The 24419-nt window shown below is 39.5% G+C and overlaps 1 protein-coding gene across 10 annotated transcripts in view; it reads left to right on the forward strand.

Moving 5' to 3' along the window:
- Positions 1-24419, forward strand: part of kazna (kazrin, periplakin interacting protein a) — a 228083-nt gene that overhangs the window by 107116 nt on the left and 96548 nt on the right. The window contains exon 1 of one of the 10 annotated variants that reach the window (XM_035950038.2): positions 3877-4033. The exons of the other annotated variants lie outside the window; for them this stretch is intronic. Coding sequence (XP_035805931.1) covers positions 3940-4033 — 94 coding nt within the window. The 5' untranslated portion in view covers positions 3877-3939. Of the gene's footprint in view, positions 1-3876; positions 4034-24419 lie in introns of those variants that run through there. 10 annotated transcript variants of the gene reach the window in all.

Consider the following 24419-nt stretch of genomic DNA (forward strand, 5'->3'; position numbering starts at 1 on the left):
ATTGGGGACTATAGCCTCTGTTTGACCTGCTCAGCTAGCTGAGCTAACTGGGTACCAGTCCTTCATGATTTAAGTAAAGCATACATTGTAGTGAATGCAGTCACCTGTATGTTCCTTAAAACTAATTTAGACTGTCTTAAATTACAAAAAAAATAATATTCTGATAATGCAAGATATATAAAATAAATAAATAAATGTAAAATAAGCTTAAAATACTTTCTCGCGTCTGGCTGAGCAGGATGACGAGGCCTCACAGTTTCAGAAGGTTTCCAGGAACACTTCTCTCTCTCTCTCTCTCTCTCTCTCTCTTTCTCTCTCTCTCCGGCAAACATGATGGATCGCAAAAACAGCCAGTGTCTAGAAAAACAAAGCCAGCATTTAAGCTCCTATAGCTGCCCACTGTTCTTTTCTGTCGTCCGTGGCATAAATCTCAGTCAGGGCGTACGGAGAGTTTCTTCTAAAAGGGGGTGAGAGGGGTTATTTGTTTCACTTTGCAGGGAGTTTGCTGGAGGTGGAGACCTCACCTCGTCCTAAGGGAAGGGTGTAGAGCGGTAGGACAGATATGGATGTGTGACAGTGTTGTGCTGTCTCTGATAGAACGGCAGGCTTGAAGGCCTACTAGTCTGTGGTAGTTTGTGCTCTGTGCCTCTGCGCTGGCGTTGTGTTTTCAAGCTGCTCGCCCTGTGAACACGACGTCTCTTGGTCGCCTTCAGGGAATTTCTTCAAACTTGGCCCAGATGTTCGGTTGCACTCAAGGATCAACTGTTTGGATTGTGGTGGTCAGAAGTTAGCGTAAACTCACAAAACTCAAGAATTCATGAAGTAATCATGACAGAGTTTTACACAATCGGAAATGAAATGAGGAGAAAGGTCAGAGGTCAACTTCACCGTGGCATCATAAAGCTCTGCAACAACACATTTAACTCCAGAACTCGGGAACAGAAGTAAAGATTGCGACCATATTTCACATCTGATCAGATTTGGTGACACTAATCTTATATTAAATTCCTTTAAACTCCAAGTCCAGGCAGACATGGATTTAAACTGCAGCTTCACTTTCTGGTTAAAGCAGGATGTCAAACTCAGTCCAGGTTCCACATTCAGCCCAGTTAGAGCTCAAGTGATCCGGACCAGTAAAATCACAGCATAATAACCTATAAATAACCACAACTCCAATTTTTTTCCTTTGTTGTAGTGCAAAAAAAGTACACTGAAAATATTTACATTTAAGGAATTATCTTTTTACAAAACATTATGAACAACCTGAAATTTCTTAAGAAAAATAAGTTCAGTTTCAACAATATTATGGCTCAGTTCATCATTCACATAAAATACATGACAAAAATGAGACACAAAATGACAAAAACGAGACACAAAATGACAACAAATGAGATACGACACAAAACAAAACAACAAAGAGATAAAAAAATTACAAATCGACAAAAAAATGGGCAAACGACAAAAACGAGATAAAAACTACACAAATGACACAAACGAGATCAAAAATAACAAAAGCGAGAAACAACAAAAAAGTAGACAACACAAGTGAGACAAAAAACACAAAATGGCACAAACGATGCACAGAACAATGACTAAAGCAAAAGAAAATGATAAAAAATAATACAAAAATCACAAGCGACACAAAAAGGAAACACAACAACAAAAACGAGAACAACATGAGATAAATGACAAAAATTTGACAAAAAACAAGACAAAATATTACAAAAATGAGGCACAAAATGATAAAAGAAGAATAAACAATCTAGTATTTTACTTTATGATCAAAAAAATTTGTCATGGTCTAGAAATTATTTTAAATATTTATAGTTTTACTAATTTACAATCTGCAGTTAATGTCTTCTCTGGAATTTTTACACTTTGAGGGCCAGATTGGAGCCTCTGGAGGACCGGTTTTGGCCCACGGGCTGCATGTTTGACACCCCCGAGTTAAAGCTTCCAATCACAAAGCGGGAAATCTAGTCTGTACATGAAGGGACGAACGATAGTTTTGTACTATAAAGGAACAGAGTTGTAAGCCGTGGTGTCTGCTGTGTTTGCTAGGAATGCCTTAAATCAGACATCTTTTTCATCTCTTTCTCTCACACACTCACTGGCAGATAAAAAGGGAGCTGGGGATCGGTTCAACCACAACAGCAGCTGCTCATGTCTGGCCGCTGCGATGTTCGCCAGCAGCCATCCTTGCAGTCTGCACAGGAAGACACAGGTTACTGGCAGAGTCTGAAAGCACATGCTATGTTTTTACCAGGCACACAAGACGCTTCATGTAGACTACACAACACGGGGCTCTGAATGGGCCATGCTTCAGGTAGCTCTGAGCGTGTTTTATACACATTTTGACAGATTCTGATCATTCAGGTTTGATTAAACACACATCATAGTAGAATTTAATTAATCGTGTTCAGCAATGAAATGAGCCAGAAGTTTTCTACAGTGTCGTTTTCTTTTAGATCTGAGTCTGAGATGCAAAGAGGATATCTGGTTTCTATGTGGCAAAATAAATGAGCTTGATTTACAAGCAGATCCTTATCTAAATAAAACTAGAAAAAAATGTCTATTAAAATTACTCTCATTAAGATACTATTGTCTCGCTTAATCTCTTTCATCCCCTGTGGGAGGAAATAAATCAGTGAGCTCCATCCCTCCAGAAACTGTACAAATGTCCAAACTTTGTTGGACTAACACACTCCAAACATCTTTTAGCTGCATTATACACTATTAGAAGCTATTCAAAGGTGACACCAATGGAAAATAAAGGGAAAGATGCAATTTAGTGTGAACAGATGTAGATTTGGAGGCATAAACTGAAGGAGGAGAGTAAAGTTATTCAAATTAATGGTTTTGTCGTTTTGTGTCTTGTTTCTGTCGTTTTGTCTCATTTCTGTCATTTTGTGTCTCATTTTTGTGATTTTGTGTCGTTTCTGATTTTGTGTCGTTTCTGTCATTTTGTATCTTGTTTTTGTCATTTTGTGTCTCGTTTGTCGTTTTGTGTCTAGTTAATGTCGTATCGTATCCTGTTTTTGTCGTCTTGTCTCGTTTCTGTTGTTTTGCGTCTCGTTTTTGTCGTTTTGTGTCTTGTTTTTGTTGTTTTGAGTCTTGTTTCTGTCATTTTATGTCTCATTTCTGTCATTTTGTGTGGTTATTTTCTCGGTTGCTAAAATGACAAATCCTAGCACAAGAATACACCTAAAAACATTAAATGCTCACAATTTTGCGAATAATAACACATTTTGTGTGGTGGACTAGTCTTGTCGTCAGCCCTACATCTCTTCCAATCGCTATTTAAACAAACAGTGATTCAAAGAATGAGTATTTAGAACAATGCCCAGACCCTTTTACTTCCCCTGAATTGGTTTATGGCTTCAGCTTCATGAGGAGGGACAGGTTGGGAAATAAAATACGACACTAATACTGCACCAATCTTAGCTTAGTGAGAACCATTAAATGGAGCATCAGCGGACATGATCATGCACGTTCTCATTGTTGAAGGACGATTCTGTTGCAAAATGACTGGATTTTTTGGGGATTAGGGGTGGAGTAGACGTTACAGACTCCAGGATTGAAAGGAACCTTTATGTGCTGTGATATCTCCATGGACGTTTTATGAACCTCAGATATGCTCCAGATAACCCCCACTTAAATATCTGACCCACGAGTGCCGTTAGTCTCCTGTGTGACGGTGTGTGTGTGTGTTTGTGTGTGGATCAGGGCGTGTCTTTAGATGGTCATCAGGGGGCCAATGAGAGGATGCCTAGAACGGAGATGCACACACACAATACACTCGGGCACACAGACACACTCACACACAGATTAACGGGGTAAGCTGCGCCGCTCATCTGGGATAAATGCGGTCAGAGAGGGGAACAGCTGAGCAAACAGCTCCGGCAAGAGGCAGAGAGCAGAGTGGAGAGTGAGGCAGGGATGACGGACTATTCATCCCGGCGTAGTGTTGGCGACCGGCTGCCACGCTGGATATGCATCAGCCCTGAAACTGGAAGGATGGGGACCAGTGGAGGTAATAAAAGACACACACAGCTGCCAGCATGCTGCGTTTCTCCGGAGGCTAACTACATGGGATTGGGCCAAACCAGTTCACTGTCTGATGATAGCTGGAAAATCCTTTGTCTTGTTTGCCCTCAAGAGTCTTAACCTGTTCCACCTTTTTTGAAGTGGAACACGTGATACCATGATGTCATTGTTAGAAAAAATGAAGATGCAGAAAAGAATCTTCCACTTTAAATTTTAAATTCAGGAGAAAAAACTCTTGTTTGATTTGCAGAGCACCAGATGTGGCACAGCGGTTAAGTGAGAGGAGTGGTGTTTTCAATGAAACAGAAGCAGGGGTATTACGCTGGGACATGCACCCTTGTTGTTCGCTACATTATGAGGCCAGATGGCCTGATGCTGATAGTCAGTTATGAACCAATGAAGCCGGTGTCACTGGGATAGATAACAATGACCTGCCACGTTAATCCTCTGCTACTTTGTGTACAGATGAAAGGAGCAGCGACAACTGAAATGGTCGTAACATAATTACGCTGCTGTGTGATGCTACGTTTGTCCTTGGGTTGTGGGAGTGAATTCTGGGGTACTTGAATGCATCGCAGCACTTTTAGAGGAGGAAACAATCCACCTGTGAGGACATCTGTGCTTTAGTGATGGTACGGAGGACTAGCTATCAGTTACACTTTATTCAGCACCACTGTAGTGTCAAACACATTAACCTGTCCCTCATATGCCCACACAGAAAAGCCTAAACTAATAGTCGGGGCTCAGTGCAGTTTAGATTGCAAATCTTCTGCACTCTTTTTGTTGCCCAACTTAATTTAGTTCTACTGAAACCACCTTTGCAGCGTTGCTGCAAGCTTTAGGAATTACCAAGCGAAAAATTAACTCCGATCCCTCTGTCTCATTTTGGCACACTGACATTTCTGGGATGGACTGGTTGTGGCTGAACACACCATGTAAAGCTGGAAAAAAACTTTGTCGAAAGAATATCTCTTCACAAAATATGATGCCTTTAAAGGAATATCGGCTCGAACATCTGGAGGCATCATGTTCAGTTTTCTTTACCTAAATTTTGACATGTAAGGGATTTGTTTTGTCTGGTTCTCAGCAATTGTTCCTTTTCATGTCCAGAAAGATTTGATGTCCAAAGGCAGTAGTTTGGGATTCAGAGAAGGTGTTTGACAGTCGCTCCTCCTGGTATAGACAGTCTATTAGGCAAGACACCTGGGAAGTCTGAGCAACCTTTAATCCGTTCCTGAGCATGCTGGAGAATGCTTTCTTTAGGTGGCTGGTTTTTGATATTTTCATCTGTGTAGAGCGTTACTTGGCACAGAACACCTTAGTGCTCGGTTGGTGGGTCTGTTGGGTCTGCGAACGAGTTTTTCCAGGATTTAGTTGTATATTTATTTATTGCCTGACAAAGCAGCTCTACATTCTTCTAAAACCCACAATAAAAATCCAATTTCTGCTGTTTGGAATTGGGATTTGGCTGTAATTAAAGCGTGGCATTGTTCCTATCAGAAAAGATTGCACAATGCGCCTATAGAGTACAGTATAGCCTGAAATCTGTCAGAAATCTGTAAGTTTGAGGTGAAAAACTGAGCACTCAGTCTTAATTTATTCCCATCCTATCACTGGATATTATGCCAGATGAGGACCACATACACGTATAGACTACACATGTTTTTTAAAAGTCCTGAACAGATGTTTTGCTCAATGGTGCAGATGAAAGGAAGCTGGAAGTGTAGTACAGATGGTTGTCCATACCTGTTTGCACATGTGCATGAGCTTCTGTGTTTATCCTCTGGTGTGTGTGTGTGTGTGTGTGTGTGTGTGTGTCCATGTGTAGCAACACCAGACATCATTTTTCCTGTGGCAGCAGCGATCCCGTTGTCTTGCGCTGTCACCTCGCCAGACTGGGAGAGCAGCTGATGGCAGTTATCAAATTCCCACCGGTTCTCTGTCAGTGGCTTAACCATTCGTGTCCAATGTACAAACCTCCTGTCAGGGTCTCGGGGGGTTCTCCCTGTTAAATCAAGGTTAAGTCAAATCAGTCCCCATGTCCACATGATTAGGCCTTACCAAATTGTTAATTATCCAGAGCAGGGGGGAGCTGATGAAAGCAATGGACAATAAAAGAAGTGGCAGGAGGACTGTGGCACTTTGATAGAGTGCTCTATTATACAGTTGTGGTTTTGTGCATTCTCCTACCCCAGATTCACTTCATAGGGATTTAAAGATCAATATAAATTAAATTTGTTCTAAACTTGGTCTGTTTGAGCTGCTGGCCAGCCAAACGAAGCAATGTGAAGATGTCACCTTGGTTTTTGGGGACTTTTAAGGGTTCTTTTTTCACTATTTTGATGTTTTACGAGTAACACCACAAAAATAATCAATAGTTGGATAAATCTGACTCGTCACTTGGGAATGATGCTTGTCTGGCAAATAGCCATCACCACAAATATGCCTGCTGTCCCTCCCTTTCCAAACCCGCTGCTTTCATGACTTTGCAGATCTGCCAGGATACTTTCATGGATTCAACAAGCTCCGTGCCTTTAGGTCAACCAATATACTGTTTCTGTTTTTCTTTTTGGTCTATAAAGTGAGTCATTTGAAATTTAGCTCGGTGTCTGAGCGTTCCTTCTGTTGCTCTGCCAGAAAATGGCTTTGTCAGGCTATTTTAGCTGAGGCTTCAGAGATTACATTTCCCCAGATTTGCTATTCTGGGAGTAAAACGGCCTTTGCGGTGTAACAGGCTTCTGATGGGAAATGCTCCCGAAGCCCTGGGTCACTGTGACTTCTGGGCTCGCAGAGATGTGGATACGGTGCAAGCCTCTCCTGCTGTTCGGTGTTCCAACGAGACTCGAGGAGGCAAATATATACACATCAAAACACAAACATAACAGTCGGCTTCTTATTTTGACGCACTAAATCTGCCCTCTGCGACGGAGACCGACAGATGAACCGCTCACGTCCTAAACTTTGCACGTAGTCTTGGTAGCGAGCTTAATCTGCCCACACTCATCTTTCCCACATAATCTCAAGACCCTTCTTTAATCCACAGATATCTGTAAGCTTTCACTATAAGCCTCCGGAAAGCCACACTCTGCATGTGTGTGTGTGTGTATATGTTGTTTTCGGGCACGTTTCCATGCACTGGTATATCTCTCTGGCTCTGGGCGTATTTGTGTTGACTTGAGTTACACCCCACCCTGCAGCAGTGATGAGTATAAGACTGGATGTGACAGGGGTCGCGCAATCTCCATGCATTATTTAACTAATGGTCAGGTGTGCAGATGCTTTAGTGCTTGTACTCAGACCAGTGTCCCAGTGGACCGAGGCTGCCCTCCATGATGACCCTGTGTTTTTTTCACTGTGACGTTCCTCTCTGCCGGTTGCTCACAGTGATTTTTCTGGGGATCCTCCCAGTAGCTAATGCGGCCTCCCTGGGGTGTTGGTTTGAAAGCCTGAAGCCACCCACAGTTTTAAGGGCTAATATCTGAGCTCTGAGTGCTGAAATTCCCATCACATTTACATGATCAAAAAAGCAAATCCACCAGGACACCAAAGCTGTGCAGAGATGGAGTTTTCATTCTGAGATAGCAAGCTGTGTGCAGAGTCTCATTTTCCTTCCATATTACTATTTTATATAGATATATGTCCGGTTATTGCACACATTGAATTTTCTAGTACTGCTAATATTGACAGAGAAAATATATTCCTCTGTGCCAGTTGTTCTCGCATCTCAAACCTTTCACTGTTTATAAAGATGATGGTAATTTCAGTAAGAGAGTCAAAAGCATGTATATTTAACCCTCCTGTTGTCTTCATTTACAGGCACCAAAAAATATTGTTTTTTTGTCGGAAAAAATCCAAAAATTCAGCAAAAAAAATTGTCCAAATTTCTAAAATTTGCCAAACCTTCAGGAAGAAAATTCCAATAATTCCTTACAAGTTTCCCTTAAAAGTTTTATTTTTATAAAATCCCCCAAATTTGGCAAGAAAATTCTTGTAAATATTTTCAAAAAAAGAGTAAAAATCTTCCAGAAAAAATCCTAAAAATATCTAAAGTGATTCCATATATATCAGTAAATCTAACTGATATTTTCTTTAAGAACATTGACATAAAAATCAACCAAAATCCAGCGAAATTTGCTGAATTCTGATAGATTTTTTTGTGAATGTTCTTAAGAAACATTTTTAACATTTCTTTTTTTCCACCAAAAAATGTTGAAAGATTTCCCAAAAATGTTGAAAATCTGGACATCAGAAGTTTCACTATGAAAATATTTATTTTTTCCCTACGTTTTCAAACTTTAAAACGGGTCAGTTTTGACCCACAGGACGACACAAGGGTTAACATGATTCCTTGTTTGAAATACTGTTACCATTTACAGCTTATTTTATGATGAGTGTTTCAGGCATTTTGTTGAATAATCAAATAATCATAATCATTAAAAAAATACCAAAGGGAGCCATGAATAATGAGGATAGTTGTTAGTTGCATCATTTGCATTGTTTTTGCCTGAAAGGGCGATTCCTCGTCTCTCCGAGGCAGTATGGGGTAGATGTTTTGGGGCAGATCAAAGTAATTAAGGAAACAAGATATCAATCTTTCCTCGCTCTCTGTGTGTGCTGTTGCGTAAACCACCGGCTTAATTTATTTGTCCCCGATTTTCATACACTGAGGCAGTAAAGTGTGAAGGGTCTGCTCAACTTTGCACCAGCTGAGGCCTGAGCTTGGAAGCTAATGATGCTAATTGTAGTCATTAGCTTGGCTTTAGGGGAGCAGCTCAGATGTTGTTTGGACATGGAGATGGCAGTGACACATTGTGCTGCATTGTGTAGCGTCATCCAAAGCTAACTGGAGCACCATAGAGCGCTGGCTGCTGTAATTGGGAGATGTTAATTAGTCTATTGGATGGAGCTTGTACCCTCTTGAGTATCGCCTTTGTGTGCTGCCCTTTTCTGTGTACAAAGCCAACCTAATGCTTATGTCAGTGTAAATGTCTGAATATATGTGTGTGTGTGTGTGTGAGAGAGAGAGAGAAATCATAGGACAGTGTGTATCTGTTTGCATATATGCACGCGACACTCTGGGGTCTAGCTAATGAGGCAGTCATTTGTTTAACGTAATCACCCACTAGTTTATGCCACCCGCTTCCCCTGGCACAGGCACGAGCTCTATTATAAAAAGGGTGTGTTTGAATCTCATTAACACCGCTACACTCACCCCCACCTTCCTGCCCCCCCCCCCCCCCCCCCCCCCCCCCCCCCCCCATTCAGCATGCTGAAATGGACCATCAGTACCCGGCTGCCAGCGTGCCAGCCGAGCATTAGTGATGCCATTCACTGGGGGACGCACCAATAGTGCTGCCACTCTTAACTCTTTCTGGCTTCTCAGCGGTAATTTCCACTAAAATATGTTCAATACTGAAAAGAGGCTGTTTTTTTCCTTCTTCATACCACTAAGCAAACAGCCAAGTTCTCGGATTTTAAGCACAAGCTGTCAAAAGATGCTTCACATGAATTGCTGCCACACACAGGATGAGAGGTGGTGAGATGTAATGAAGCCAAATATCTCTGAATAGGCCTCTTTTTTACAGCTTCTCTGTACAGCAGAGTGTAAACACTTCCTTGCATTTGATGGTGTTTTCAAGCAAGTAGATTGTTATCTGCTGTGATGTTTGTTTTGGCTTGAATGGATTTTTTTTTTCCGATTACAGCAAGAGAAGCGGGAGATGCAAGACTGCATTTAATCCTGAACATTAACCAAACCAAAGTGGGGAGCTGAAATCAGACATTATTTCTCTGGGTAGGAATAGCGACTTTGTATAACAGGTTTAACCCTCCTGTTGTCCTCATTTATCGACACCAAAAAACATCGTTTCCTTGTCTGAAAAAAATCCAAAAATTCTGCATAAAAAAATTCCCCAAATTTCTGAAAATTTGCAAAACCTTCAGGAAGAAAATTCCAATAATTCCTTAAAAGTTTCCCTTAAAAGTTTTATTTTTAAAAAATCCCCCAAATTTGGCAAGAAAATTCTTGTAAATATTTTCAAAAAATGAGTAAAAATCTTCAAAAAAAATACCCCTAAAAATATGTAAAGTGACTCCATATATATCAGTACAAATTTGTAATATTTTCTTTAGGAACATTCACATAAAAATCAACCAAAATCCAGCGAAATTCGCTGGATTTTGGTCGATTTTTTTATGTGAATGTTCTTAAGAAACATTTTTAATGTTTCTTTTTTTTCAACCAAAAAATGTTGAAAGATTTCCCAAAAATGTTGAAAATGTGGACATCAGAAGTTTCACTGTGAAAAATTTTTTTTTTTTTTTTTACATTTTCAAACGGGTCAATTTTGACCCTCAGGGTTAATTCACATTACATCTTAGGTAGCAGCAATGTCATATGTTAGGGGTTTTAGGAGCCCACATAAGCTTGTTTAGCCGGTATTGGCACACATTTTTACTGGATGGGCAGTAAATCAGCAAGATAAACCATTTGTAATTCCGCTTATCTGCAAATCAGTTGACAGACACCCTATCTGATCCTCCAGCTGCCTGTCTTCTACAAGATAACACACATCACCTGATAGGCCGAGGGAGGATCAGCTGCCGCTAATGAAAACAGGCCTTTCATCACTCTTCAGTCTCGGAGTGAAAATACAGAGGCCAGAATTTTATAAAGCATAAACTTGGCCTGAAGTCATGTTAGCATTTTTTTTGAGCAGGAAAAGGAATAAACACCTCACATCAAAGATAAACACAGATATTTCTGGCTGCATCTTTGCCTCCGCTAAACAAGTGTTTTGTGTTTGATCTATCTTTCATGTTTCAGTTTTTCAAAGTAGGCGCAAATTGCACTTGAGGGAAGTGCTTTTGCAAATTAGGGCCTGAGTGTAACGAATGGCTTAATCAGAGCCGCTTACAGGGAGAAGGCTGCAGACATCAGACGACTGCGAGGGATCAGGCTGGAGAAGTTCAGCCGCACATTCGCTGGTATCAAAACCGAAATCATATTAACCAAAGTGCCATGACACAAGGAGCAGCTGAAACGGGTTCAAACATGCACAGTCACAAGCTGGTCTGTTTTTATTTACAGTTGTCTCAGAAAGAGTTCAGACCCCAGACTTAGTTTTTACACATATTTTTGTGTTGTAGATTTCAGAATAATACTGGCCTCTTATTCTAGTCTCATCATTCTACCAATATTCTAACAGTAAAAGTCTGTTTTTACAAAGTGTTGCAAATTTTCCTCTTAGTCTGCTCTCATTGTTCTACACATAATATAAAAATGAAGGCATGTTTTCAGAAAGTTTTGCAGATTTGCCTCTTATTCTGCTCTCATTGTTCTACCCATAATATAAAAGAGAAAGCAGGTTTTTAGAAAGCTTTGCAAATTTATAAAAAAATCCTGTTTTCTTTAATCCTTCAGAACTTTACTGAAGTCTGCTGTGGCTATTTGAATGTAGCAGACACAGTTTAAAAAGGAGGTACCTGTGTGAATGCATATAAAAGTGCCACAATTCATGTTGCATGTCAGGACAAAAACTAATCGTAGGAATTCTCTGTAGACGTCTGCAGTCAGCGTAGATTAGAGCGAGGATGGCGATGGTGGCAGCATCACGGTTTGGGGTTGCTTCTTAGCAGCAGGCATGAGGAGACTGGTCAGAACCGAGGAAAGGATCAATGCACCCAATTACAGAGAGGTTCTTGCAGAAAACCAGCTCCAGAGTGCATGCAACCTGAGACTGGGACGACGTTTCATCTTTCAGTGTGACAGTGAGCCAAAAACCGTACAGCCAAGACAACGCTGCAGTGGCTTCAGGACAAGTCTCAGACTGTCCTTGAGCAGCTCAGCCAAAGTCCAGACTTAAAACCCACAGAAATGTGTGGAGAGACCTGAAGGTGGCACTTCACAGATGCTTCCTATCCAATCTGATGAAGCTCGGCGGGATCTGGGAGGACAGAATCAACTGGCCAAATCCAGTTGTGTAAAGCCTGTTACCCAAGAAGACTGTAGCTGCTGCCAGGAGGGCTTATAAAGCACTACATTAAGGATTTAATTATGTGTAAATGAGAAATTCAAGTATTTAATTTTCAATTAAAAGGGGCTATTGGGTCTAGATTGTTAGGAGAAATGACATTTTTTTTCTTTTAAAATTGAATCTACAGCACAAGAAGCAAACAAGTGAACCAACAAAAGAAAAAACATATTCGTATGAATATTTGTCAGCATTTTTGTAAACACATAATAATGAATTACATTTTTTGTTTAAAACTTTTTTTTAAATTCCAGAAAAAATTTAGAAAAATGTCCATCACGATTTCTCACATCTCAAATTTGGCATCCTGAAGCTGTTGTATGACCAAAAATGTAGATAAATTTTCAAAAAATTCCAAAAACATGATTACACTTCATCATGGGTTATTGAGATTAAAATGAAAGGGAAAAAATGCCAGTTATATTCGTTTAAAATGAAATCAAGAGCACAATAAAATGCACAACGAATGAACGAACCAATAAAAGTGTATAAATGTGTTATGGTACTTTCATTAGCTTAAAGTAATGAATGGCATTTTTCGTTTAAATATTTATTAGTCTGTTAAATTCTAGAAAATGTCCGTCACTATTTCCTACATCTCAATGTGGCATCTTGAAGCTGTTGTCTGACAAATAGTCCAAAAATCTGTGATAATTTCACTTGCAGTACAACAGAAATGCCAGAATGAGGCATCTCCAAGGTGCCTGTCGTAGTAGTACGCATGGATCGTGGCTTTGTTAAGGTTCTTTGTTGTGTGGCAGCTATTCGGAGCTGAATCATGCAAAGTTTCTTGAGAGAATGTACCAGTAAAGAGCCCCATAGTGTTGGGGAAAAATACACACTGACCTCTAGTCTACTTTCTTCTGTCATCGCAGCCAAGATATCGCACTGAGACATGCATGGAAAGTCATGAAACAATTCCAAATAGACGTGCAGCACTGATACTCCTCCATAAAATCCATCACACGAACATGCTACCAGGTAGATCAGTTGTTGTTTAGGCTCTTGCTACATAGTACCAGACAAGCTGTTTTTTCTTCTTCTTGTCTTCTGAAGCATGAAACACATTGAAGTGCTTTTGATGTGGTTTCCTGTGAGAAGAATGGACCGAGAAAGATGTATGTAAAATATGCAGTCACTGTCTCAGGCTGAACAGTGTAAAGATCTCACAACACAAGATGAATCCCACTTCAGAAAGTGTGTCTGAAGTCAGACGGGAACCTTTACCTCTGCAGGCGCCGTTATAAACATTCACATTCTGCGTTCTCTAAGATGTCATGAAGGTAGACGGTGTTTCGGAGGTTTGGAAGTCTTTTTTTTTTTATTCGGCGATATCTGTGACAGTTAAACTTGAAGGTCTCCTACTATTAGCAGAAACTGGTTAAGAGGTAAAGGGATTATTTATCCTTGAAGTAAGCTGGAGGTGCTGAATTATTGCATGAGGAGCAGAAAAAGACCAATAGAATGAACTACGCCATTTGAAGGAAAATTATCCAAATGGTATCCTCAGGGGAAAAAAGAAAAAACAGGTCATCTACTGCAACTTTATTTCTGTTTTTTTTTTTTTTTGCACTCGACTGCTTTTGTTGCACTATTACCAGCTACAAAAGCTTTACTCAGCACATGATATTTGTGATTTGTGTGTACAATCCCACACAATGCTTTCCACCATATATATCAGAAAAAAGAAGAATTTCAGATTTTTTTCAAGATTCTATTCAAATATTTTTGCTTTTATGTTGAAAGAATCAGGGGTGTGCTGCTTAAAGCATACTGTATGTGCCCATATGGTTTGTATCCAAACTGCTCATCGCAGTAGAAAACTCCAGGCAAGTCACAAGTATTCTACTCACAATCAACTTTTATTTCCTGTCTTACAAGTGTTCAGTGTGGCACCACCTGCAGCACGGCCAACATCAATGCAATAAGAGAATTCCTCCCAGACGGGTATCAGCATATCACAATCCACTGAGCTGATCGCTGTTGTTATTTGATGTCATTCAATGACATTAAACATCAACTAAAAGTTGATTGTGAGTAGAATACCTGTGACTTAGCTGGAGTGTTCTGTTGATTTTCCTTATTAAAATACTGCATAATGAAATCGGTTCATTCCTTTTGAATAATCCTGTATATATGTATGTATACCTAAAAAAAAATTGCAAAAAAAATCAAAAAAACAAATGTATATATATATACATACACACAAATGTATTTTATAGCAAACGTATTTTATACTAGGATTTATATACAAAGTGAAAGTGTGTCCAAACATTTGACTGATAGTGTATATATAATTCTTTTTTCTTTTTCTTTTTTAGCTTTATTTTATTTTTAATAATTTTGCTCATTTTTTTCTATATTTGAGTCTTACAGGGTTAAGTAAATAATCCATTGACACTGGATGCGGATAAATAAACTTTTAGTTCATGTAATTGTCCTGCAGTACGAATGATAAAGGAAACACAGAGTGAAGATTTCTTTTCTTGTGATCCCCAATTAAAGAACAAAAAGCTGGCAAAACTTTGTATCTTTGTAATGAATCACAGATGGAGAAAACTATCAGCACTTACTGACTTTTACTGAAGCAGGAGACCAATTTCAGTTTTTCTCTAAATGTTGATCATTGAAGTTTCTAAGCCCTTAGAATTTAAAATGAGGTTTTTACAGCGAAAATGGAAGGACCAATATGTAACCAGATGAGCATCTGGACATTCTCCTTGTAATTGGAACGATCATTAATGCAGGAGGCCAAGAGGCCAGCTGAGTCCTGCGATCGCCCTTGTGCCGTTTCCTCTGGGAGCCCAACTAGAGCTGAGGGCCAAATCAATGGCTCTGATTTGGACTGCAGCTGGGTCTTCTCTACAAACATTATCTCCCCCACCACAGGAGATACCGGCTGCCTTATTGAAATAAATGACTGCTCATGCTAGCAGCTGTAAGGTGCATGAGAGAGAAGACGGCCATGCATCTAAATGTGACATGGGCACGTGGTACATGTACAATAGCATTAGCTGTCACTTATCCTTCATTTTGATCTATGGTGTGAGATTTAGCTGTTTGACCTGTTTTAATTAGCACTGCCGGGTTTCTTCATCCTTTTATCTACTTATGTTGGTCATTTATTCTTTGTATTTTTACGGTTTAAGTTCACATATGAGGGAATCTTGTCCATAAAACATAGAAAGGCATGAAAACATCACTTCTCAGTCGAGGAGGACTCTATTGAGAATCAAGTCACGACACAACAATACGTTACACAAACTGATCTCATTTCATAGTCAGCCTGCAGTTTTTAGAAACTCCTGTGCCCTGCTGGTGGGTAGTTTAACTTCAGCCTCTATTTCTGGCCTCTAAACAGTATTTATAAGATTTTTAACAGGGAGTGAACCCTTTCACTTAGTTTTATTGTGTAATTTGTCACAGACTGCATTTCTTTACTCTCATTCTTTGAACCTATCTCACCATTCTGTTCACATCGAAGCAACTTTTTTACAAGTAAACATAAAAGTGCTTACATTTAAGTACTTTTCTCATGTAGAGTACTTTCTGCACTTTACTGTAGTGGTATTGAAGAGGTTTTCCAGTAAGTGTTCATAAGTACAGCATCATATCCAATATTTGATAGTCATGTTGGTTAATTAAATATTGACAAAAAAAGGCTCCAGACTAGCATGAATCAGGAGACCTGCACAGGAGTCATGAAAAGGTCAACGGAGGGCAAAAGGGCTTTATTATCACAGATATGGTAGGCGGCTTATGTGACTGGGAGGGAGTATGCTTAGGGTCTGTTCATGCAACTGAACTCTACGTTTTCATAATGTGCTTTCATGGCAGTTTATGGAATGCATTTAAGTGAAATTATTAGGTCAAAATTAATGCAGAATAATCCATCATCATGATTAATATGATTAAAAACTTTTAATGCAATTAACCCATCTGCAGCGCAGAACGACTCAAAATCCCTGAAACGTCTCTGGAAATGCATTTCAGGCAGTTTTTCCAAGTAGACTTACCGCCGCACACGTGCAAATGTTCAGTTGATCCGGTAGTGGTGGATCCAAGCAACTTGAAATGGAAGATGTTAAACAGCACGCTGGCCGTCTCAGTGGGAAATATGAATGCTATATATTTATATATATATCAACATATGTATTCCCTTCTTTCTTGAGTCTGTTTGCTCCAGCAAAATGAAACACGATTAATATAGAATAAAAAATGAATGATATTTAATTGTGATTAATTGAAACGAATCCACAGCAACCCTGTGATTAATCTGATTAAATATTTTAATAGTTGTCACCCAGGTCATATATGTCATCTTGTATTCTCACTGCTGAAACTCGGCAGAATATACCATTTATCTCTTGGTTTGCAGATGATTTTTTATCACTGATGTTTTTATATTACTTTACAGTCGCAGCTGTGAATGAAGAAGCTGTAGGTTGTATGAGAGGCCAATGAAAGGACAGCTAGTGTCAGGCAGCAGGTGTGTGAACCCTGCATGTATTTGGCCACCACTACCTGACCTCACTTCACACATCCACAAGTATAAGAACCTCTGAGTCCTTTTGCATTCTGACCCTATTTTTGCAGCCCGTTTTAATTCTGTGAACAAAACGCCCTTTTATTATTTACAGAATACAGAGAAGGTGAGACCGCTGCTGAGCCAACCAGATGCTGAAAAGCCTGTTTATCTTTTGCTTCTAGTCATTTTAATTCTCTCTACACTGACCTAAAGCAGCCGCTGCAAAGCTACAGACTGTTCACAATGCTGGTTTCAGGGTTTTAGCAAAAACTAAAATAAGAGAACAGACTGCTGTTGTTTGCAACCTTTAGCACCCTGCTTCTGTTAGAATTGATTTTAAAGTCCTTCCCATAGTTTTAAAGGCAACTAAACGAACGGCCTCACCACCTCATATCACAGCCTCCCTGTTGCTCTACAGTCCTCTATGAATTCTAGCATCCTCCGCATCTGCTCTTTTAACTATTCCCACGTTTCCCACAAAAACCTTCGGGGATGCTAATTTTAGCTATTATGCTGCAAAAATACAGAACATTCTGTTTTTAAATAGTAGACTTTCTGACTCAGTGGACAATCTGAACAATAAATCTAAATATGTCCTTTTAATTTAGCCTCTAAGTGATGCCTTTCTGTTTCATTTAGCCAAAGAAACTGTGTTAATGCTGTTTAACTCGTCTTTTTGTCTTTTGTTGCTGTATTGTTTGGGTGCTAGACTTCATTCATTCAATGCTATCCTTTAAACAGGCAAAGACAATCCCAAATAAACTGTGACACTATTACTAACGTCAATGCCGACAGACAAATCTGAGCTCCACAAATTAGAAAAAGCATCCAGTTTGAAAGCGTGTTTCTTCCCCGTCAGTACTGAAGGTGCCATCCAGAATGACAATCTTTGTTGATATTGCCAAAAGCAATTTGTTGAACATACATAGTGCTTGCTAATAAATGTGGAAATGAAATACAAACAGTCGCAGTAATGTAACAAATGACTGTCTGATTACCAGAATGCAATCTCTCAGGGAAGAACAGACCACTGATATACAGCAAATCAAATATGTAGTTACAGAAAGCTTTGGGTTCCAGTAAATTGTTTTTTTGATGAGAAAATATAAACCATGTTTGCGCTGGGACATGGAGTTTCGTAATGTATCGAAACAGCAAAACAGTGTTCTCTCAAAGGACGGTAATAATGTATAATCCCAAGGCTCGGTAAGTCAAAGATGTCTGTAACGGTGATGTGAGGGAGCAGCTTTTTATTTGATGATGGAAATTTCCTGCTATTGAGCTGAAGTCAGGTATTCTGGCCTCTTCCACTGCAGTGTTTTCATGCTTGTTTCTTCTGTATTACCCCTTTGGCCTTGTGTTTTTTCAGACTTTTTTATTTTTTTTTTTTAGCATATCCGCTTTTTACAGACACTTCACCTCTGTCAGGTCGACTGTGAAGGTAATACTTGATGGCATTACATGAAGTAGACAGTCTATATCTTCGGTTTTTATCTCGGTTGTCAACCGCTATGACTGAGAAAGATTTGGCGTTACTTCCTATTTAAAGAAAAAGAGGGTTCGGAGAGACTTTTTCTGTCCTCTCATTTTCTTCCCTCTTTCATCCTCTCTCTACATCCCCTGAGGGATTTCTGTCTGATAGGAATGTGTTTTGTTATGCTCCTTCCTTCTCTTCCAAATGTCAACTTCAGGTGCTTGTTTTCTGCTCATGCCGTTGTGTCTTCTGCATTCTCTTAATTAAAATTCCTGTTTGTGCGGTTGCTCCTCACACCTTGGCCTGTTTTTAGCTCCTCTATTGCGGCCTTTTTCTTGTGCTTTCTTTAAAGTTAGCGGGTGAACTAATTCCTTTTTCTCCTTTCCTTCTCAAGCTACCATGCAGCACAGGATCCCAGAAAATCAGCCGATCTTTGGTGTTTCTGACAAGATCCTGTGACATTGGTGTCAGTACTGTGGCAGCAGAAGCTCTCACAAGCAGAGTCATGCCTTTGGTTTTGGGTTTAGACACTGTCCAAACTTTCCCACAACGCTTCAGTTTGTGGCAGCGGCTGAGGAGATGACAGGATTGTTCCAGGTCAGCCTTGGCGCTTTGACCTCTACACCTCTCTGCCTCTTATCCAGAAAATGGCACACTCGCTCACCTAAGCCAGCTTGATTTCACCTCAGAGTCTTAGCCTTTAGTCACGCTCTGATAAGTGATTGACTAAAATGGCACGCTGTCACAACAAAGCTGGGCATTAAGCTCACACTTGACTCACTCACTCTTGACATCCTGGTTACCCGCTGATGTTTGTCGGCAAAATCAATTCAGCATTAAATCCGGGATTTTGGATAGAGGGAGTGAATTTCTCTGTTATGATGAAGAAAAAAATTCTCTGTGTGGTTGTCTGTTTCTGTCCGATAGCTGCCAGCCCACTTAGCCATAAGTTTGTTTTTTGTTTTTTTTACTAATTATTCTTCTTTGGCTGTCTTGTAATTGCCTCATGCTGTATATATATTCCATGCATTACATGCTGTTTTAATGAACATATGTAGATAGATATGTGTGTAAGTGACAAGGTGAGGGTGAGATCTTGAGAGAGATTTATTTATGTCATTATTTACTGATTTACATCCATACATCCATACGTACATGCATACATACATATCAGTCATACTGTTTATTAATGTTTAGGCTGAAATATCTTAACTGAAAATAAAGTACAGATAATCTTGGTGATCAGTGTATGAAGCTTCCAAGGGTTTGCACTGGACTTTCTGATTAACACCACCACCAAGTCAAATTTACGATACCTTAAGGAGTTCACTGTCATTCACTGTTGCCTTTTAGATCTTTGTCTTTGAGACAAAAAGAGGCATCTTGCTTGTGGTACTGGAACTTGAGACTTAAAAGAGACCCTTACATCCCCCTATGATGCTGGACTTTTCACAGCTATGTGCAACAGAGCTTCATTCATCCAATCTTCCGACCCCAACTCCGTCTTTTTCTTAGAAGGTGTCAGCTGGCATCAACATAATTAGAATCTACACACAACACTTCAGATTGACTTTCGACAGGCTCAGTCCGTCTTTTGTTTTAGGTCTTTAAATCTTCACAAATGGAATAATCTGTCATACACTTGTCTAAGCGATGAGATTTACGAGGCTAAAGAGCTACAAAGTCTTTTTTTTTGTCTGTAAATCTCCCGACACTTTTCACTTATTAATTCTCTGTCAGGGCGCTTAAATCACTTCCGATGAGATGTGCTCGTGTTATTGAAATAGTTGATGGGAGGATCATTAGCTGCAGCAGAATTGTGTCAGTGTAGATTTAAACGTTGTTATGCTCGCTGTCATCCTTTGGCAGTGCAGCTGTGGAAGGAGTCTGCAGAGATTTTCATTTTGGCTTCCTTGATTTGAGCTAATTGCATTTTCGCTGGGCTTTGAGGGAAAGAGGTGAGACGAGACGCTATCATTCACGTCACCTGTCTGACACGAACATGCAGCCCAGTGAGAACAGTCTATTCTTGTTTAAGGAGTGTGAGCATCAGAGGAAACACAAGTCAGACAGCGAGAAGAAAAAAGATGAAAGAGATGCTACTGTAAATGGAAGCTATTTAAAGGTATAATTTAATCTCAACATGATGAAAGTAACACATTGTGGGTGATGCTTATTGCGTTTCAGAGTCTGTTTTAGTCATTTGTTTATGGATTTTCTTGCCAAATTAACACACAAAAGGGAGTTCATCAATGCAAAATTAGTTGTACACTAATATAATACCTGATTATTTGTATTTTTTAAGCAAAGATTCCCAAAAAAGCTTCTAAATTGTCAGAATTTCCTGATTTTCCTTGTTTTACATTATAGCAAGCTTAATATTATCTGAGCTTCGGACAGTTTTAAGCCTGAAATTTCACTCTATTGTTCTTTTTATAGACTAAGAGAAAATGATCAGCTCATGAACAGATAATAAACATACTTAGTTGCTTCCATATATGAGCTGACTTCTTGTCAAGAATGAAATTTCATAAAAATAAAGTGCTAAACAATTTTATTGGTGTATATATTTATCAGTGTTTCTAAGTGCTTGTTGCACATTGAGACCATATGAAAAAAATACAAGAGTATTTCAATGATTTATCACTTTTCTTTTTTTTTGTTTGGACAAAGTCATCCTTTGTTTTCTTCTTTTTAAGTTATTATCAGAATAGGTAGATTATTTTAACCATCAAGCCAAGTATTGGGGTATTTTAAGGTTTCATTATCATTATTGGGTGAACAAAAATAATAGTCTAATAATCCTGCTAATAAAATGCCCCCCCTCTAAAAATAAAAATCACATAATACCTCCTGGAATGCCTCAAAGATTCCCAGATGATGAACTATAACAGTGTAAGATTATTGTAATAAAGAACCTTTCAGTGCTGGATGAAGGCAGCACAATAGCTCCACTGAGAAGGTGTTAATTTTTGTCTGAAGATGATGAGCAGTTAAAAAAAAAGGGCTCTGAATCACCTTTTCAACGTTTATCAAAGCCTTTTGATTAATCCAGAGCTTTAAAGTGAAAGCTGCTGTTTGCCTCTGAAGAATGAACTGAAAATATATGTCAGGGGCAAATGGAAGATATTTCTTTTCAGGGTAGTTTTCAGAGTTTTTCAAATAGCTCCTTTTCTCAAATGTGCCTCAGGTAACTTTACAAATAATAAGGACAGGTGTTCACAGATCTAGCCAATAAATGGAGAAAATGAAGCAAAACAATGGATGATGCATCAAAGACAAGAACAACCGGCTCAGAGCAACCTTTGCAAGCTCAATGAAAAACTTAAACATGAATAAAAATGTATTTTAACTCCATCAATGCCTTCTCTGTCTGTGCTCAACTTCTAACAACAACAGAGGAAGGTTAAAGGGACACAAAATGACAGCTTCTCCCCCAACAAGGTAAACCGACAGAAAACAAAAATACAGACCAGGAACCTCTCGGCTGACGCAGAACATTGAGTGCCCTTGAAGTAAAGGGGAGCCTGGAGTGACAGAGAGTGATTTAAAGGAGAGATCTGAAGCCAGAGAGGTGGTAAGAGAGAGAGAGGGAGAGCCAGAGACATGCTAAAAGAGAATGAGAGATCTGAAGAGCCAGAGAGGCAAAGTAACACTGTAACCCAGAGCACGACAGACCTAAAAAGAGAGAATTTTGTGGGGCAAGCATGCCTCAGGGCCTGCAAACCTACCGCAGAGGGATTAATGATGCCAGGTCAGACCCTAAGCTTGTTTACAAAGAGACACACAGCTGTTTTTTGTTGTTTTTTTCACTATTGCTGGCTTCTTTTGCCATGCTGGAGGGCCTGAGGTCTGCAGTGTCCAATGTGCAACCAGGAAGACGAGCCTGAGGAGGAGAGGGAGCGTTGGATGTGTGAAGTGAGCATGCGATGGAATTTTTGATCATCAGAATACCATCAGATACCCTCTCTACCTCCTTAGGAAGAGTGCCAATGAATAAGCATTGAATTTTTGTTATTGCTTGGGCTTATACTTATTATAGATTTCCCTACATGATTTTCAGCATTCCCATTTCAATCATATATCAAAATGTGCAGCTCGATCGGGAATGGTGTGCTATGTCTTTTCGAAGCAATTTGTTGTATGTTTTTTTAAAAGAAATTCCAGTAACTCTGATATATTTTACAGTAAAAGCTTTATTTTAAATATAAACGGGTCATGAGGCTTTCAGTGTTGCTCGTCTAAATCCGTATTTTGATATCTTAATGAATTTTCAGTGAAATTCATATTTTTCCTTCAGTTATAGTGGGTGATATCATGTGTGATGTATGCTGGCTTTTCAAAATAAAATGCACTCATGTAAATTGCACTGTATTTTAGCAGGACAGAAGCTGCACAGGCTAAATTTCTTCAGTAATTTTTTATTTATTTATGTAGTTGTGACTTTTTTGTAATTTTCTATTGTTTTTATAAAATAGTTCTTTTTATATGGCTGCAAGGTGGCGCAGCGGTTAGCACCGTTGCCTCACAGCTAGAAGATCCCCGGATTGCGTCCCAGTTAGGGCACCTTGGATCTTTCTGCATGGAATTTGCATGTTCTCCCTGTGCAGCGTAGGTTTTCTCCGGGTTCTCCGCCTTCTTCCCACAGTCCAAAAACATGCTGAGGTTTATTGGTTATTCTAAATTGTCCATAGGTGTGACTGTGAGCGTGCTTGGTTGTTTGTTTCTAAGTGTAGCCCTGCGTTAGACCTTCATTCTTAGTCAGCTGGGATAGGCTCCAGCCCCTGCAACCCTCATAAGGATCAAGCAGTGTATAGATAATGGATGGATGTTCTTTTTATAATGTCTTATTGTTTTTGCACAGCCTTTAGGAACAGTCACTTTGCATATCACTGTGACAAATAAACACTCTTGAATCTTGAACTCTGAGTAGATTTCGGATTGAGAATGCACATGTTAATCGGGAAGTGCCCAGAGTTCGGAAAAGAATGCAGAGGATGCAGAGCAGGAGAGGCAGCCTGTGGGGAGATGAACAGGTCTCTTGTGGCACTTGAGGCCAGCTTGCTCTGCATTACATATCGTGGGCTTATATCTGGACATATTTAGGGCTACCAACTAGGACGCCAGTGTAGAAAACAGATTTGTGCTGCTAAACCACAGACCTCCAGAGCACCTCTTGTGTAACCTTGACCACACATGTTCCACTCTTGAGGACGAACTCTTCAGGCTCTTTACTTGCTCGACCACACCGCACTAGACAGAGCGAGCTTGTTCATGCATAATCACGAGCCGATACCAGACGCCCACTCCACCATGCACTGTGTTAATGACACTGACCCTCACAGTGATGCTGCCACCGCCTAGTATCCATTACAAGGAGCTGTTTTTAACCAAGAGGCCTCACTCTATTTAGCTGAGACGCTACTGTAGGTGACCTGTGGCCAATCCACCGGATCTGCTGCTCCGCTGTGCTATTTTAAATATAGGACACTTATCAAATCCACTCAGTCGGGCCCCCTGATGCTATTACTAACCATCACTGCAGACAGTTGTTGACTGGTTCGGTTTTAAATTCATGCATATCTGATTTTGTTTGTAGATCTCTTTTGTTGATGTTGTTTAGTGGTTTCCTTTTATTCATTCCTGCAGATTACCTGTTTAGAATTTATACACCTATCTAGATAAATTGTCCTGGAAAAGCTTACCTTTTTGAAAAAAAAAAGCTTACTTTTTTCCCCACTAAATAATGTAAAGTGATCCCCAAGAACACAAGATTGTAAAAAGAAAACTCCTTTGGTGAATGACTTTCAGTGGTTGAATATGTTCTCGTTTTATATATAATTAAAAGAAGCGTTGACTGGATGTTTTCAAGTTCAAAGTATGCTTTGCATTTTGTTGTAATACCAATTTGTCACGTAGTTTTCGGGTTTGAATTCATGCATATTTTTTTGTTGTTTGGTGGTTTGCTTTTGTTTTGTTTGTTTTTTTTTTTTTTTTGTTCCTGCAGATTAATTGCTAAAAGTGGAGTTTGTAGCACAAGCACAACTAATATTACCAGATGTACTCCAGCTAATGCTAAATGTGCAAGGTTTTACAGTCACTATTTATGATTTTGCAAATAGCGGTTGATTGTTTTACTGTGAATCAGCCCATACTATCTTCTTCATTAGCTGCAGAATCTGAGAATCTGAAGCCAGTATTGTTTTTTAGTGAGACATCCATGAGGTTCTGTGTCAGTTATATATCACCAGAGCGACACAAATAATTGGCAGTACGAGGCATCAGCTTGACAGTGACAGTTGTAGAAAAGCACGAGGGTGAAATATAGCAATAGAGC

The sequence above is a fragment of the Amphiprion ocellaris genome, chromosome 8 (genome assembly GCF_022539595.1).
Source record: "Amphiprion ocellaris isolate individual 3 ecotype Okinawa chromosome 8, ASM2253959v1, whole genome shotgun sequence".
In the NCBI taxonomy this organism is placed as follows: Eukaryota; Metazoa; Chordata; class Actinopteri; family Pomacentridae; genus Amphiprion; species Amphiprion ocellaris.